The following is an 18,283-nucleotide window of genomic DNA, read 5'->3' as shown; positions in this document are numbered from 1 at the left end:
TCATTAATCCTCCCTGTGTATTATGTTACTGGAAAATATTTAAGAAGTGAGGACATATTAATTAGGAGAAACCTGGAGTTGTGTCCTTAAGTTCACCTGAATGGTAAAGAAACGACATGATCGCTTAAACCCATCCTCACAAATTTCAACATTGTACTGTGAGCCAAGTAGCCTAAATCTACTCTCCTAATTACACAACTGGCACTTAGCTGTTTGAGAGGAGAAAAGTTGAGATTTTCCATTTCTCTTTTCTACATTATTGAAACCACTCGTGGAAAAAGATTTCACAAACTTTCTTCAGTAGAATATTTCTCTAGATTTCTCCTATCCCAACTGAGTTGCGAATGAGTCTGAAATTAGGTGGTAATAATGAAGCGGTTCAATTCTGCTGTTGTTGCAGTCTGTTTGATCTGTGTTTTGTCTAATTGCAGATTGTACAGTGGGTGTAAAACAGGATGGCCCAGGAGACAAATCAGACTCAGGTGCCCATGCTGTGTACCACGGGCTGTGGCTTCTATGGCAACCCACGAACCAATGGAATGTGTTCAGTTTGCTACAAAGAGTATCTACAGAGACAGCAGAATAGTGGCAGGATAAGCCCACCAGGTGAGTCAGGAAGCTTCAGCATGGAACACCATGAGAAACTTCTCCAAATGGGATGGGGAAACATTCTGCTTTTCGGGTAATTATCCTTTACACATTTGTGGTAAACCAAGGAAAGAGATTATTGTCGCATCATTTTCTGCCAAAATATTGGTGAGGCTGTAGCACTTGCAAAGGCTACAGACACTCTGACAAGGGCAGTGGAGGCTAAATGTGAGAACTCAAAAATTGTTTTCCGAGATGTGGCACTGTGCCATTAGCTCTGTGGAAATAGCACAGTGTAAAGTTGTTGTATTTGCGCAATGGATACAAAGTAAATCCGCCACATAAAGTTAAACCTTGCCCATGTCAGTCAAAGAACCCTTTTAACAGAGTAAGGAGTGTTAATTGCTGGCAATTTAAAGTAATTTTTAGATGTGCAGAGCCGCCTTCCTTTAGGTTTTAATTGCTGCTGGTGTGATGAATGTAGGAATTGTAGATGTATTGTATTAGATGTAGGGCAGCATGGTAGCATTGTGGATAGCACAATGGCTTCACAGCTTCAGGGTCCCAGGTTCGATTCCGGCTTGGGTCACTGTCTGTGCGGAGTCTGCACAACCTCCCCGTGTGTGCGTGGGTTTCCTCCGGGTGCTCCGGTTTCTTCCCACAGTCCAAAGATGTGCAGGTTAGGTGGATTGGCCATGATAAATTGCCCTTAGTGTCCAAAATTGCCCTTAGTGTTGGGTGGAGTTACTGGGTTATTGGGATAGGGGGAGGTGTTGACCTTGGGTAGGGTGCTCTTTCCAAGAGCCGGTGCAGACTCGATGGGCCGAATGGCCTCCTTCTGCACTGTAAATTCTATGATATCTATGATTAGAAATATTTGGTGCAGTAAAGGTTGAAAATCTGGGTTAGTATGTGTCTGTGACTGCTGCAATCATGTTTTAAAAGACATTCTAGTTTGATAGGCAAGTATATTTTGGGAGCCCAAGGGTACAATTAAAGCATTGTTTTTTAAAAATGCTTTTGCTAATGGAATGTTGTTTGGATTAAGGGGATTCCCTGTGGAGTTAATTAAATTTCAACTTGGAAAGATGATGTGTTGCTGTGTGGAGCTCAGGCATTTTGCAGGAGGCAGTTCAATTGTGAGCTGAATGAAGCTGTGTCCAGTAGTGAAGCAGTTTGCCCTCGTTGCAGTTCAGTTAAAAGAGATTCAGTCTTTAAAGCAGCGCAGACTTGTCTGAGAACAAGTGGAGTTAAAACAGCTTTTCAAGACCTACAACTAGAGGTTATGCATGGTTCTGACATGAGTCAGATCTTGTCTTTAAAGCAGTGTCAAAAGATCTTTCTTTCTCAAAGAACATCTTTGTAAAGCAAGTATTCCTGAGTGCCATTGGCTTAATAGTGGATTGAGAGTGGAGATGAATTTTTATTCTTTAAGTGGGAATAAAGATAGCAGTTAAGGGTATTGTATTCACTGTATTAAGTAGCATTATTTAAGGAGTGATTGTAAGTTATTTTCAGGTCTGATGAAGATATTTTAATACTGTTAGTAATAATGTTTGTTCTAATATACCCTATCCTATTTCTGTGTGAATCAGTCCTAGAGTGAGGTATCCTTCCCTCGCAGTCTTACAAAATTAAAATTAAATATTGGTGTTTTTGTCCATTATCCTAGCCACTGGAGATTTGAAAAATCTGAAGTTTGAAATTACATTTTTGTTTCTTTTTCCTTTGTCTGTCCTCTCAATCCAATCTTTATTTTACTTTTTATTTATCTCTCTATCTGATTTCACATTGAATTCACCCATTTTAACAGTTCTGTCATTGTCCTGTTAATTTCACAATCTTTCGGTCTGATTGATAAAGGAGGTAGACAATTACTTACCCTGTTTACATCGCCAACATTGTCATCTAGCTCTCAGCATCTTGCTTATGAAAAGCTAATCTGAAATAAGTGAGTCTAACAGTGAGTGCAGTTTGTTGCCCTGTCACAGTGAACTATGGACTCGTTGCACTTTCATGACGAAATCTAACTCTGCTGACTTCTTTGAAGGGACATTGTAGAAATGAACTAGTGAACCAGTTTTGTTTGAAACTGATTTTCACAATCTGAACCAGAGATTAAAATGTTGCGATTTGCATAAATACATTCCGTTTAAAACAATAGCTATAACGAGCCCTGTTTTGTAGCATGAAAAGTGACTATACTCCAATTTGGCCTTAAATATTTTGTTTTGTATACTTGTTTATAATATGGGAAATATTTACCATGGTTTTTGTGTGAAGCACAGATACAATCACAAAAATCCACTCAAGACTTTTTCCACCCTTTTCAATTATGTTTTTATTTTGTTAAAGTGCCAGAACTACGGTTTAAATGTCAGCACTGTACTTTTGATGTTGTGGCTGGAAGCTGCTCTATTTGGCTCCTACTTGCCCGGTTCTGGATGAAGTTACTGGGCTACACTTAGCATATAACTGTGAAGCTGTGGTTGAATCCAGCTGTAGCTCTTTAACTTCCTCTACCAGGAAGGCTCGGAGCTGGAGTCAACCTTCCAAAGCGTTTCCAGTGTGGTGCATAATAGTATTCAATTAGCGGTCTTGCATTTAATAGAAAAGTGAATGAAACTGAAAATGGGAAATATACCTTTCCACTGAGTGGACAAGTTTACAATTTCCGAGCTTTGTAGCACATGAAACATGTTTTGGGACAGAGGAGAGAGAAAGTTGTGTTCAAAATCCAGAAATATTTTTGAAGGTTGGGGCTTTTCTGAGAAGTGGAGTAAATTCATAAATATTTATTATTTATATGTTGATCCCTGAAAATAGTTCTTTAAGAAATAGAGAATGTTATTTTGAAAGGCTTTTATCTTCCAGCATAACCCAAAAAAAAACATGTCAACAAAGCTTGTTATATAAGCATACTATTTATTGGAGCTGAATAGTTATGATGTAAAGGTTCATGAAATAATGTGTTCCTTGCATTGAATTACTGCAACAAGATTTTTTTTGTTCCTGTGTGAAATTGAAATGGGATGTCACTGGTTCTCTTGAAAGTTTAAATTCTTGTCTGTACTGTACCTGATTACACAGAGATCTGCTTCAATCCCTGCCACACCTCCAAAGCTTGTAAACCTGGAAGCTTTGCCTCTTAAAACTTATCCTCAGTCAAGAACTGAGCAGCCTTCCCTGTCCTCTAGGCTGAGGTTAAAGAACTGAAGTTGCAGTGCATTTGCAGACACAATAGAAAGGAACTGAGACCAGCTTCGCAGGCTGCAAATGAAATAATTTATGGGTCAAATTAGGCCCATAAACTGCACCCTGGATATCTGCCTAATCTACAGACTGAAAAGCAAATAGTCTTATTGTAGAGCTTGATATCTTTCCCTCACCGTTAATTACATTTTGGTTTTTTTCCCCTTTCCTGGTCATAGTGGATTTCAGTATTACATTTTTTCTCAAGGTCTGAACTAATTGATGAAATCTACTTAGCCAGACACTAGTTTCTGTCAATTAATTTTTCTAGCTGCTAATTTTCTAATTTCTTCCTGAAAGCAGTGACTGAGTAAGATTAGACTATGTGCATTTAACAGGCTATTTGAATAAATAAATGGGGAAGAAAGATGTAGGTGTATCACAACCATGCCTAACCCTGTCTTCACCCCAATATTGATGTGTGCCTTTTTAGCAGAGATTGGTGTTAATTGATCAGGAATCTTGGCTCATTTTTCCTCCTGTAATCCAGGGTTAATGATTATGGGACTCCTGCTATTTCAGCTAACTCAACATGCATCATGTGTCAGACCTGGGATCTCACTTGTCTGTTCAGCTAAGCAACTCAGTTCATTTAGACCATAAGATATGGGAGCAAAAGTAGGCCACTTGGCCCTTAGAGTCTGCATCGCCTTCACTGAATTTAATTGAAAGTATATCAATGGATATAGCTTTTACATTTTTTTTTACATTTAGAGTAGCCAATTAATTTCTTCCAATTAAAGGGCAATTTAGCCTGGCCAATCCACCTACCCTGCACATCTTTGGGTTGTGGGGGTGAGACCCACGCAGACACAGGGAGAATGTGCAAACTCCACACGGACAGTGACCCAGAGCCGGGATCGAACCTGGGACCTCGGCGCCGTGAGGCAGCAGTGCTAATCACTGCGCCACTGTGCTGCACTAGCTTTTAAATATTTAACATGAACAATTAACAGATATGTAAAAATATGTAGTCATTTTTACCCTTGTCAAATTGACTATTTGGGAGGGATGGGGTGGGTCTATGCGGGGTCAAATTGACTGGTTGCAGTGTAGAAATTCAGTACTTATTTGTTTTCCTTCAGTTTGTAGAGTTGCTTATACTCCCTGCCTGAGCACGGGTAAGATGTATATGTGATGCTTTTAGCCCATTTTGACATGTTTCTTGTACATTTTGGTTCACGTTCTGTTAAAGTTGCATTGAAGAAGATAAATTGGAAAAAAAGCCTGTATCCACTGCAGTGACTGGGTTTATTTTAAAAGTTGATGTATATTCTGTGTTGTGGTTAAGTTCAACGAGTTGGTATTAATACTTTATTTGCCCAACAGCAGCTAGTTTGGTCAGTAGTAACAGCAGTTCAAGCACAGAGTCCATCCCTGTTCAGTGCACAGAAGGAAACCCTGAAATGTCTGCAGATGCCGCATCTGTCAAAACTAGGTATGCCTATTTGTGAAATTGAGTTGACCTAGTAGGATTGTGATACATTAATGCAACAATTTTAAGAGTCGCTTTTTTAAAATCACTCCTTCAGTTTTCTCTCTATCCCCGATTTGAAAGTACTGAACCATGGAAATGATACAGCACAGAAGGGGCCATTCATCCCGTCTTGTCCATGTTGGCCCAAAGACGCCCCAGGTGCCCTTTTTTAAAAACAAATTTAGAGTACCCAATTCATTTTTTCCAATTAAGGGACAATTTAGTGTGGCCAGTCCACCTACCCTGTACATCTTTGGGTTGTGGGGGTGGAACCCACGCAAACCAGATGCCCTTTCTAATCCCATTTTCCTGCACACTGCCCATAGCCCTACAATTTAAAGCACTTAAGGGGCAGATCCAGGTACTTTTTAAAAGTTTTGGGGCTCTGCCTCCAGCACCAACTCAGGCAGTGAATTCTAGACACGCACCGCCCTCTGCGTAAATAGGTTTTTCCTCGTGTCCCCTCTAATCCTTCTGCCACTTTTGTATTGCACAGCAGACTATAACTAGCTTGAATCCATGATGTGTAGTTTTTGAACTCTGGCCTGGGAAACCGGTTCCTCCTGTCTACTCTATCTCCACCCCTCACAATCTTGTACACCTCAATCATGTCACCCCTCGGCCTTCTCTGCTCCAAACCAAACAACCCCAACCTCTCCACACAGCTACAATTCTCCAGCCCTGGTAACATTCTAGTAAATCATCTCTGCACTCTCTCCACAATAATTACATCCTTCCTGTGACTTGCTGGATTATAAATCTCAGCCTCTCTGCAGTGTCTCGCACATAGTGTGTAGCCTGGATTTCTTGTCCCCAAGTATGAAACATGGGAGCTTATTTTAGAACTTTGCTGCCAACTATCTCCACACAGCACTCTTCTGGTTTGTGTGGCTCAGTTACATGCTGGTTCAAATTCAGACTGATGGAGTTGACGTAGGAGTGGATTGAGTTTGGAGCTTTCCTTTGCATCTGGAATGCAAAAGGGGCTGGTTTAGCTCACTGGGCTAAATCACTGGCTTTTAAAGCAGGCCAGCAGCACGGTTCGATTCCCATACCAGCCTCCCCGGACAGGTGCCGGAATGTGGCGACTAGGGGCTTTTCACAGTAACTTCATTGAAGCCTACTCGTGACAATAAGCAATTTTCATTTCATTAATAAAATCTGGAATTGAAAGCTTATCCACACCAATAGGGACCAGTGGGCTAAACAGCTGGCTTGTAATGCAGAACAATGCTAGCAGCACGGGTTCAATTCCCGTACGGGACTCCCCGATCAGGCGCCAGAATGTGGTGATGAGGGTCTTTTCACAGTAACTTCATTGAAGCCTACTTGTGATAATAAGCGATTATTAGTATTGTTCTCATTATTATTATCATCATTGATTTTCTTAAAATCCTATCTGGTTTGTTAATTTCCTTTGGGACAGGAAATCGGCCATTCTGACCTGGTCTGGCCTGCATGTTACTCCAGATCCTCAGCACGGTAGCATTGTGGATAGCACAATTGCTTACAGCTCCTGGGTCCCAGGTTCGATTCCCGGCTTGGGTCACTGTCTGTGTGGAGTTTGCACGTTCTCCCCATGTCTGCGTGGGTTTCCTCCGGGTGCTCCGGTTTCCTCCCACAGTCCAAAGATGGGCAGGTTAGGTGGATTGGCCATGATAAATTGCCCTTAGTGTCCAAAATTGCCCTTAATGTTGGGTGGGGTTACTGGGTTAAGGGGATAGGGTGGAGGTGTGGCCTTGGGTAGGGTGCTCTTTCCAGGAGCCAGTGCAGACTCGACGGGCCGAATGGCCTCCTGCACTGTAAATTCTATTATTCTATGACTCGTGACAGCCCTTTGAAACTACCTAGCAAACCACTACTTGTGATATTTTGGCATATAATTAATCTGCACTTGCTAACAATTCAAATTCTGTTTCTAGCACTCCAGTAACGCAACAGATGACTGCAATGAGCATCTCTCAAGATGAACCGAGCACGGACACCGAGGGAGTCCTAAAAGTTGAAGTTGTCACAGCATCAGGTTGGTCTTTGTCTTCTGAAGTAAAATTCTAACAACACCGGGTTATAGTCCAACAGGTTTGTTTCAAACACTAGCTTTCGGAGCGCAGCTCCTTCCTCGGGAAGTGCTCCGAAAGCCACTGTTTGAAACAAACCTGTTGGACTTTAACCTGGTGTTGTAAGACTTCTTACTGTGCTCACCCCAGTCCAACGCCGGCATCTCCACATCAAAGTAAAATTGTTCAGTGTTTTGAGTACAAAGACTCACTGAGAAAGGAAAATAAGTATCGGTGAATGTTTTTTTTTTCAAGTCAATTGGTAATTGTGAAGAAAGTTTATTGAAGAAATATTAAGTTTTAACCTGGTTGGTGTTCAAACTAGCATAATTTAATACTGGTCTAGTGTTATTGTGTACTGAAATCAGTACATAGGATCTGGAGTAGGCATTTCTGTTTTATCTTGGCTAATGTATATTTTAACTCTTATCTACTCATCTTGATTCCATAACACTTGCTAGTCTTGGCTATCAGAAACCTTGCCTGTTTCAGTTTTGAAATTTTCAGTTGGGTTTTAAGAGGAGAATGTTCCAGATTTTAGCTACCCTTTGTGTGGATTGCAAAATGACGCAGCTCTAAGGTTAGCTCTCGCTCTCGCGCTCTCTCTCTCTCGCGCTCTCTCTCTCTCTCGCGCTCTCTCTCTCTCTCGCGCTCTCTCTCTCTCTCGCGCTCTCTCTCTCTCTCGCGCTCTCTCTCTCTCTTGCGCTCTCTCTCTCTCTTGCGCTCTCTCTCTCTCTCTCGCGCTCTCTCTCTCTCGCGCTCTCTCTCGCGCTCTCTCTCTCTCTCTCGCGCTCTCTCTCTCTCTCCGCGCGCTCTCTCTCTCTCTCAGGCGCTCTCTCTCTCTCTCGCGCTCTCTCTCTCTCTCGCTCCCTCTCCCCCTCTCCCTCTCTCCCTCTCCCTCTCCCCCCGCTCCCGCTCTCGCTCTCTCTCTTGCTTTTTCTCTCGCTTCTCCCCCCCCCCCCCCCCCCCCCCCCCCCCCCACACACACCAGTGTTTTGGACGCATCCCCCATCAGAGGCAATAGACTCAGTTGATGATGTTAAACACCTCAGTGTCACCATATCGTAACCTTCTATATCCGAGGGAATTGAGGTCTGGCCGATGCAACTTGACCTCCTAATTTAACCCTTTTCAGACCTGATCTTTTAGTAAGCTTATATTTAATCTTTCAGCAGCGAAAGAAACTTTTATTTGTATATCCGATTCCGAGAGCTTGTGTTTTATACCATTTGACCTTTGTTTACAAGGTCACTGAAGGGTTATGGAGGTAATCTGAACTTGCTGCATCCAGGCAAACCAGTATTTCAAAATTTTTAATCCCATGGTGTATACTTTTGTTAAATTTTTATGCCAGGTTCAAATAAAAATTCTAGTCGTCAAATCTGTCCACCTTCTTCCTGTGAATCTCTATGTAATTCTGCTGCAAACATTTGTCATCAGAACAAACTTGTGCTCTTGATATATTTCCAGTAACTGTGAATGTGGAAACTGCAGAAGGTTCCACAGAAGGAGAGGAGAAGGTTCCAGAAAAGTCAAAACCCAAAAAGAATAGATGCTTCAACTGCAGAAAGAAGGTTGGATTGACTGGTAAGGATACTATAACCTTGCAGATTCCATGGAATCTTGGTGTAACAAGGTAGTGTAGATTGAATTTGAGGTGGTGTTATAAGGATGAACAATGGCCTGTATTTGTGCTACTGCGCTGGGACTTTAGTCGAGACATTTCCCATCTCCGCGAGTGCAACCCAGGAAAATGTAGCCTAGAAGTTGGCATTTGGGGTTGAGACTGCTCTCTGGAATGCGTGCATGTCACCTCTTGAGCTTGATAGCTCCGTTTGGTGGTGACAATTTCACACCAACCCTTTCTGCCCGAATTCCGTGATGGGTATTCTGACAATTCCAATGAGTTTATGTACTTTTTAAACACATCTTTACGCTCACTTTTAACAATTTCAAGGAGCGCCTGAGGTGCCCCAGGACCAACCTAGCTAGTCAAACAAATGTACTGCACAATCTGGGGTTTCCACTCATCATCCCTCCATTATAGTGAAAATTCCAACCCACAAGTAGAGGAGAAGCATTTACACCTTTTTTTTTTCCCCTGAGTAAATGGCTTTTACTCATTCTCCTACCACAGAAATGTTGTTTAATTGTTCAATTCTAAAATAAGCAATTGCATATATCTATTTCTATATATCTCATTTTGCATCGCAGTAACATTCACATCAGAGGCCATTACAAACACTAATTCAGAATACAAATACTTTAAGGTACCTTTTTGAGCCTTTTCAGCCAGAGGTGTTTTCACCAGCATGTCTGACTCGAATGGGCAACTAACGAAGCACAATGATCACTATTGATCTGAGTATAATGAAGAATGTGCTGAAATTCATGAAATTGGTGCCTGTCTGTGGATTTTTTCATGGATCCTGCAAGCTCAAGATACGTTCTGTTGAAACTGAGCTTCTAAAGCAAATTGAAAACAATCTGCAAATAACACTTGGGTTAGTGACTGTTCAGGTCCACTTTAAAATGAAGCCAAATGCCACTTTGGAAGATTACCTTTTTGCCAAAATCTTTTGTCCAGCTACTTACTGTTTTGAAGCAATTTCAAAGAACAATGTGCTATCCTCTGGAAATATGGATATTTTAAAAATTGTATAGATAAATGGTTGACTTTGACCTGTATTAATGAGAGCTCATATTTGACTTGAATGTGTACTTATCATGGTTATAACAGTTTTCTCATGTATTGGCTAACGTAGTGTCTAGGGACATCTAAAATATCACAAGATAATCATCGAAGCATTGATTGCACTGCTTTGAAGTTAGAACATTTTATTTGTGCCAGTGATCTGCGTCTGCACGAGACATTTATAATTTTGAGGAGATTTTGCGCTTTCCCTTTTTGCTTTTCTTCCACTCCTTCCATTTGTCCCCACCATTCCCTGACCAGTAACCTCAGCCGCTCTAATTGTCAGTTTAGATATCCAGTAAGTTGCTTTCCAACTTCAATTTGACCATCAGTCCATTGTTGAATCCCAGCACCAGTATATTCCTAATCATACTTTTTCCAGTGTTGAATTGAAGACGAAGCTGCTTTTTCTTAATGTTTTTCTTCTACTTTTGTCTCTACAGGATTTGATTGTCGTTGTGGAAACCTTTTTTGTGGACTCCATCGCTACTCTGATCAGCATAACTGTCCGTACGATTACAAGGCTGAAGCAGCAGAGAAGATCAGGAAAGAGAATCCCATTGTGGTGGCTGAGAAAATTCAGAAATTATGAACCGCTATATTGTAGCAAGACTTTCATGTGGGAAAATCCAACATGGTATCTTGAAGAGCTCGGCTTAAGACAAAACCTGTTTTTGTGCAAACAAATAGGCATGAGATTGGCAGATGGTTTAGTCAATGGCTTGCTGCTGATGGAAATTTGCCTTGTGGTACAATGAAGAAACTATATTATCAAAGTATAGACACTTAACCAGCTAAGGAACAAGGTGCACTGTACCACGAGCAGTCCTTTTTCAGCAGTGGCCTTTTGACTGTGCCTTCTGTCTTAATAATCTACTGAGATCAAGTCTGCAGGGAACCAGGCCAGTGTACCCATTATGTGCCTGTAGGTACCTAAGCCCCTTTACTGAAAGCTGAGTAATGACCTCGTTGGCATGCTCCTTTTTTAATGAGCTGTGAACTTGTTGTGTATGTTTGATCTGGGTGATATGTGCCTCTTTTCCCCTCAGGTAATTACTGATGTATTGCAGGCATTTGGAGTTGTGCAATACTCTTGAGACTGAATGATGGACTTAGAAGCTACCATGGTACACAAGAGAAGAGAAGATGTTGAAATTGATCTATTAAACTGACTCCTTAACTCTGAATGTTAATTTGCAAAGCTAAAAATGGCAACTGTAGTACACTATCCTGTGTATCATGGCTGCTTTGAGTTCAAACAAAGGTGCATTCACACAGGCAAGTATAGATATGCTATTCATAACACAATTTCTAAAAAGGTATTTTTTTATGGGTCTTTAGGGCAAGCAGGAGGTTAGCCAAAGGGGTCATTACCCAGACAGGTCAGAGGGACAGTATCTCTTTTTGGTTAGTTTTCTGTGTCCTGGATTTACTGTGATGGATTATATCAACACAACACAACCTACCTTTTTAACGTGAACATATTTGTGGAAATCTCCACGCCATGGCTTTAAAAGACAAAAAATCCAGGCCTGACATATGACTTTTGTGCAGTATTATTGAAATGGCCTTCATTGAATTTTGAATGAATAACAGAGCCAGGTTTAATTTAAATTGAGCCAAAATCAGAGCAAGAAAGTGATTGTGTCTCTAATGAGATGTGACACTGGTTCGGGTGTGGTCCGGTTCACTGCACACTTCAAGCTGTGCTACATGCAAACAAATTGCAGTGTTGCAGTCTTTTATCAGTTTTCTTTTCTCCTTTATAATGGCTATTTCAGCTTTAATAGTTATTCACTTTGTAACAATGTACAGTTTAAAATTGTAAATTGGTAAGGGATGTGGGTGGAAGACATATATTGATTGAGTGCTTTGGGTGCTAGTTGTGTGCTTTTCTTTCCCTTCATTATTTTTCTCCTTTAATGAAAGTATGATATAAAAATGATAATATATTGTAGTTTGCTTGGATTGTGTGTTTTTAGTTATGTTAGTTTAGCTCTGGATTTCTGAAGTTCTGATTAGATGTTGTGCACATGCTCCAACTGTAGCCTTTCATTGTGCATTGCACCAAACTGAGACTGTTAGCATTATCTGCTGTTGCCCGCTCTTCTCGGTCCCCACACATTATGGAGGAATGAATTGAATGCTGACCCAACCACCAACGTGATGCTTCGAGGTTTGGACTTGTAGAAACCCTTGAGAACATGGCTTGTCAAATTCAACGTGTGCTTATTGGGGAAGTACATTCTCATGAAATGGCCATAATCATTACTATAGTGCAGTGTATCATGATAGATAGCAGTGCATCATAAAGGGGAAGGAACCCAGATTTTATTTGGGTGGCAGAAACTCACAGCAAAAGAAGACGGACACATTGATAAGTGTGCAGATAATTCTTCCTCCAATTAGGATTATGAGGCAATTGAGTAGAATATACTTCCGCTTTAAGCTTCACAAAGTCCATGCTACGGCAATTTTATTTTAAATCTTCCCTCCGGGCTTTTGTGGTTGGTCAGATTCTCTCCTTCACAAATCTTAACTAACTTGAATTTTATTGAATCAAATGCATAAAATGACTTTCCATTTTGTTGGCCTTGCTGTGGTGAATTCTCATTGCTTGAGAAGAATGCAAATCGAAATCTGCTGTATTCTAATGGACACCAGCAATATTAAGTAGGTGAAACACTTAATTTTTGAAAACAAACAGTAACTCCTATGCAATTGAAATATGTACTCCAATCAAAATGACTTTTATTTTAAACTGCCAAATGCAACCAATAAAAAGCAGCTTCTTACAAAGTTTGTTAATGTTAAATGTATTTACAGTATTGTAGGTTTGCATTAAATCAGATCAGTATTGCACCTCACCTCTTCCAATCCAAACTGCAACTTTTCCATCTCCATGGAATTGCTGTGAAGTGTCACCTCTTGCGTCCTCCTCCTAGTTTTTTTATGATGTACAAACTTGGGGGGGGATCACCTTGGACGCAGTTTTTGTCACCCTTTATTGTGGTCCAGTTTCTTTCATCTCCACTAACCCCAAATTACTCCGGAGCTTTGCGTCCAGAGTTTAATGGCGCATGTTTTAGTGAGGGTAGGTGTGTTTGCAACCATAGTACACCACTGTTGACGACTACCTAATAGTGCATCTTGCAATGGAGTTCCAGTTATATTTGTGTTGAAAATTAAGTAAAAATATGTTGTATCTCAAGTTTTGAAAAAAATTACATCTGACAACGTTTGTAAAAGAATTATGAAGATGGAATATTGCTGAAAGAATATTAATTTTTGGGATGGTGGCAGAATATCAAACCAGTCCAACTCTACAGAAAATTAAAGAATGCAACCCAACTACCATGTTTTATTATAAGAACCTTGTTCTTTAAAATCAGTGATTTTTTTTTTTGTATGATAAGAGCGGTTATCTGTCTTGAAGCAGTCTTTATGCAAGTTTTAAAAGAGCAGATTAAACAAGTTTACTTTGTACTGTATAACTTCATAAATTCGAGCTCCGCCTTTTTTGGGGTGTTTCAGTGTGCATTGTGATTGTGGATGGAAGTAATTAATATCCACTGAAGTATTCTACTTTTCCCTATGTTCTTTTCCGAATTCCCATTTCCACTCCCAATATTCTTAATTGCCCTTGCTGTTATTAAGTAATTTGGCTCTTTTATGTCCTCTGGGAAGATGTTGCCCTTGAAAGTACCAGTTAATTCACAACACTTACTAATTTAATTGGGGCACTGTTGATAAAAAATTTCCAATTCCAGTCTGCTCCTGTTTTTTCTACTTAAAATGGAATTTTCCAGGAACAAAGCATTTTAATGAAACCACAGAGAAGCTTTTGATTAGCGCAATTACAGCTTGAACTAACAAGTTGAATTAAGAGTCCGAGGATATAGGAACCTGTGGCTCTCAAACACCCCAAGGTGCTTTATGTATAATAAAATATTTTGAGGCGATTGTCCTGCATGCCAGCAAGTTTTCACACAAGATGCCCACATGCAGCGGCTGGGTGTATAACCATTTTTTTCGAGGGAGGGGTGGAGTCACTGAGAATTTTTGGGCAGGACATGGCAGGTGCTTTCTGATCGTCTTCAAGTAAATGTGTGGGATTCTTAAACATCCACCTGAACTGGAGACTAACGGGCATGTTTGCTGCTCAGAATCTCTTCAATAGACAACCTTTCCATGAATTGCAACATTCCCTCACTGCATTGGAGTGTTGGCCCAAATCAAGACCTGCAATAGGTTTGGAACTAATTATTTTTTTTTCTGTTATCTCAATTGTTGACCACCTCCAAGAAATTTCTTGTTTGAATTGGCCAATCTTCCTGACTTTATTCTTGTTAAGTTAGCGTTATCACTAGTTAAATATAACATGATAATGTATAGAAGTTCAGCAAGCTAGACTATATCATGAAATTGCTAAAACGTTTTATAATCAACCTTGTCTTTTGTTCGTGTCTCCACTCTCCCAAAAACATAATTGATGCACATCTAGTTAGTCCAGCTGAAAACTCCGTGCTGTGTAGCCTTCATCTGTTGGATGTTTTTTAAATTGCAATAATCTGTGGCATGTACTTCCAAAATACAGAGAATTAGAAGTTTTCCAATATATGGTCCTGATTGTTTCTTTCTTGTCACAAGCTATATAGTTCAACTTTTTTGACCTAATGCTTATTTTCAAGCTGTCATATCGGCACCTACACTCTCAATCCACATTCGCCTGGACAAAAACGTCCCCTTCGGTGTTGACATTGTTCTTCTCTCTGCTGTTGGAAAACCCCTCAAGCCCCTTGTGGTTAAGTGACTTACCATGTTTATTCTCTTGTCGGCCTCCAGTTTTTGTTTGTTTCTCTCGTCTTTAAGGCGCCCTCTCCACACACCACCAACGCCCTTTTTCTGGCTATGGACCTCCTGCAGGCAGGACACTTTCTCAGAGTAAAATCTGGGCCACTGTTCAGCTGGCTGCTGTGAAGTGTATGAAAATGGTCGGGCTTTCAGTTTGTTTGGAGCCAGTGATTCTCTTCCCTTCAGAATAATGGACTTTATGACCTCATTATGTAATGATGCATATTTAATTTAAAGAACCTCTTTTTATGGCTATCTGTCTTGCCGTACACAAACAGACTTCTAGAATTAGGGTGCAATTTAGCGTGGCAATCCACCTAGTCTGCACATCTTTTGGGTTGTGGGGGTGAGACCCATGCAGACATGGGGAAAATGCGTAAACTCCACACAGACAGTGCCCCGGGGCAGGATTGAACCCAGGTCCTCAGCGCTGTGATGCAGCAGTGCTACCCACTGTGCCACCCCTCTGCAATGCATTCTTAGTGATATGAAAAATGCAATTATTTTGTGCAAAGAATCCCATTTTTAACTTAATCTTTTTTGAAATTGCAGAAGTTGCTCAACTTTTCATAGATTTGTGTTCAACTTGTTTACTGGTGCTGATTAAAGTCAGAATATTAATTTGAAGATGAGACATGTCTCTATGCATGTAATTAGAAGTTCTGGGCAACGTATTTTAAGCTACATTGTAGAAATTCTTTTTGAAGTTGTTTAGAAAAAGTGAAGTATGCGGCTTTGATTAGTATTTTACATTTAAATGAAATGAAAATGAAAATCGCTTATTGTCACGAGTAGGCTTCAATGAAGTTACTGTGAAAAGCCCCTAGTCGCCACATTCCAGCGCCTGTTCGGGGAGGCTGGTACGGGAATTGAACCGTGCTGCTCGCCTGCCTTGGTCTGCTTTAAAAGCCAGTGATTTAGCCCAGTGTGCTAAACCAGCCCCTGCAAAGTATAATGGGCCAACTGTCTTTGCTGCTTGGCACAAATAAAGATGGAGTTTGACCAATGTAAAGATAATCCGGTTGCTGAACTTGGATTAAGTTTCAATTTCCAGTAAAGTAATCTGCCATTTGATTGACTGATTTATTAATCAATGGCATCATAGTGAGATCTTACCCCAGTTTACTAAGCTCCCATTCTGCCGATTCATGCAATATAATAATAGCTAGAAGTTGAAACTGGAAATATTTGGTTACCTGATTGTCGACTTTGAAATTCAGAGAGTTGCGATTTTGCCAAGTATAAGTGCAAGTGCTTACTCGAGATGCAGTAGCTAAGATGCTTTAAAAAAGAAATTCAATGCGCGTTGAACTTGTACCATGGTTGAGTTTGTCTGAATTCTTTTTTTAAAGCTCACACATTCTCCTTAATGTTTTGAGTGAGGGGTATATTAATACACACTTGTCTGTTGGACTCCAGTGAATTGAGTGTTAAATTTAATTTGTATAAGTTGAAAATTGTGTTTGGCATAGCCACCAAAACACTCATAAAATTGAGGTTGTATGACTTCTTGAAACGTTTTTCCTGAAATCTCTGATTCATGTATATGCTGCATTAATGTATGGTGTGGCTAATTTTGCCTATAAAAGTGCTATCCATATTGCTTAGTACATAATCTGAGGCAAGTGTTAAAATTGATAATTTTCATGTATATTTGGAGATTCAGCATTTTATAAACTCCCACCTGCGTAGATCTTTATTTCAACCGCTTAGTATTTCTTACTTTCTAAAAAGGGTGAATCCATAGCCCCTCTTGGCATAGTTTTGGAGTGAAACTTAATTCTAGCAGCCGAACAGTCGAAAACCGGATCAGTGGTATAAACTGGTGTGCAAGAAGAGATGCTGTGTTCCCAAGCATCTTCAAAGGCTGAAGTTTAAGGCATAGTCCCAGAACCTTTTTTCAGATATGTTGCTTTCTATAGTTATTGACCAGTTCAAGATGATCGATAGTGAAGTCAAGATTATACATGCGCTAGCATTTTGATTTTGCTTCGCTTGGAGGCAGCACTGAAGTTCACTAGCTGCTTTTTTTTTAAATCTACCCCATTCCTTTCTTTCTTTCTCTTTTTATTGTGATTAAAATGTGGTAAATTTAGTCACTGAAATAATTGTGGCGACTTAATGCTTTTAAGAACTTGCCTGACTTGCATCCCTCTATATTCAAAAGGGCTTGAGGCTGGAAAGTATGCGGAGTTGAGCTCTTCACTCTAATTGACAGAAAGGGTGCTGACAATACTATAATTGTACAAAACTGAATTATGGCTAATTAGATCCTTAATTAAAAATATCTAGGCAATTTGTGGAATGATTGGTGTATTTTTGTGATGAGTTATATGTATTCCAGAAGTGCGCACAGGATGCATTATGAATAAATGATTTAAATGGAACAAAGCTTCCTTGGCCATCATTAAGATAGAAATGGATCTGTGTATTTATTGGTGAAAATGTGGTACTGCTTCTGCTAAAGCTGGCTGGTGATGCCACTGCTTGTGGGGAAATATCACTCCATATTTTGATGTGGAGATGCTGGCGTTGGACTGGGGTGAGCACAGTAAGAAGTCTTACAACACCAGGTTAAAGTCCAACAGGTTTGTTTCAAACACGAGCTTTCGGAGCACTGCTCCTTCCTGTTGGAATTTAACCTGGTGTTGTAAGGCTTCTTACTGTACTCCATATTTTGTTTGCTGCCACAAAACTAAGCAACATGGATAGTTGAATGATTGATTTTAAAACAACTTGTTTCACGAGTACCCTCTTTATTAAAATACTATTTTTAACGTGCAGTTTGTTACCCAGCACAATACAGGCTTTTGGTTTTAATAGCTGCATGCACTTCATTTACTTTAGTTATATTTTACAGTATGTTGATTGCGTTTATTGTACATTGTCACTAAGACTCAGATTTTGAATTTGTACAGAACACAATTTATTATATTCAATAATTACAGATGTTTTAGCTTGTGTTTGGAAAATGTGTGTAAATAAACAGTTGTACAGATGTGAGCACTATGTAATGTTCCTTTTTTATCTCTGAGACCTGTTGTAATTGGTTAGATCTCACTTGACTGTGGTAATAATATATTTGAAATCCTAAAATAGACTGTAGCATGATGCAGATCGAAGGATCCAATTTACCATATGCAATTATCAACTCCTTCCCAAAATAACCTTAGTTCCCAAGGGAAGGAGAGTGAATTGTTCCAGTTTGTTAATTATTTATATACCAAACGAACAACGTTTACAATCATGTGAATGCAACGGAAACTAAAGATGGTGATTGGATAGGAGCCTGTGATCCTGGTAACACACTGTTTACTGAGTATAAATGGAAACCAGTGCAACAAACATTGCAATACCCAG

At 40.0% G+C, this 18,283-nt stretch overlaps 1 protein-coding gene across 2 annotated transcripts in view; it reads left to right on the top strand.

The window, feature by feature from the left end:
• zgc:77486 (uncharacterized protein LOC405808 homolog) overlaps nt 1-17,926 on the top strand; it is a 45,580-nt gene extending 27,654 nt beyond the window's left edge. The window contains exons 2-6 of one of the 2 annotated variants that reach the window (XM_038776706.1): nt 432-606; nt 5,170-5,278; nt 7,240-7,340; nt 8,845-8,961; nt 10,513-17,926. In XM_038776706.1, coding sequence (XP_038632634.1) covers nt 456-606; nt 5,170-5,278; nt 7,240-7,340; nt 8,845-8,961; nt 10,513-10,661 — 627 coding nt within the window. In that variant the 5' untranslated portion in view covers nt 432-455 and the 3' untranslated portion in view covers nt 10,662-17,926. Of the gene's footprint in view, nt 1-431; nt 683-5,169; nt 5,279-7,239; nt 7,341-8,844; nt 8,962-10,512 lie in introns of those variants that run through there. The other variant, XM_038776707.1, reaches the window with a different exon arrangement.
• Nucleotides 17,927-18,283: the final 357 nt, after the last annotated feature.

Source organism: Scyliorhinus canicula, chromosome 18 (genome assembly GCF_902713615.1).
Source record: "Scyliorhinus canicula chromosome 18, sScyCan1.1, whole genome shotgun sequence".
Classification (NCBI taxonomy): Eukaryota; Metazoa; Chordata; class Chondrichthyes; order Carcharhiniformes; family Scyliorhinidae; genus Scyliorhinus; species Scyliorhinus canicula.
The sequence above is the reverse complement of the archived record's forward strand: the minus strand, read 5'-3'. Positions and strand labels throughout refer to the sequence as shown.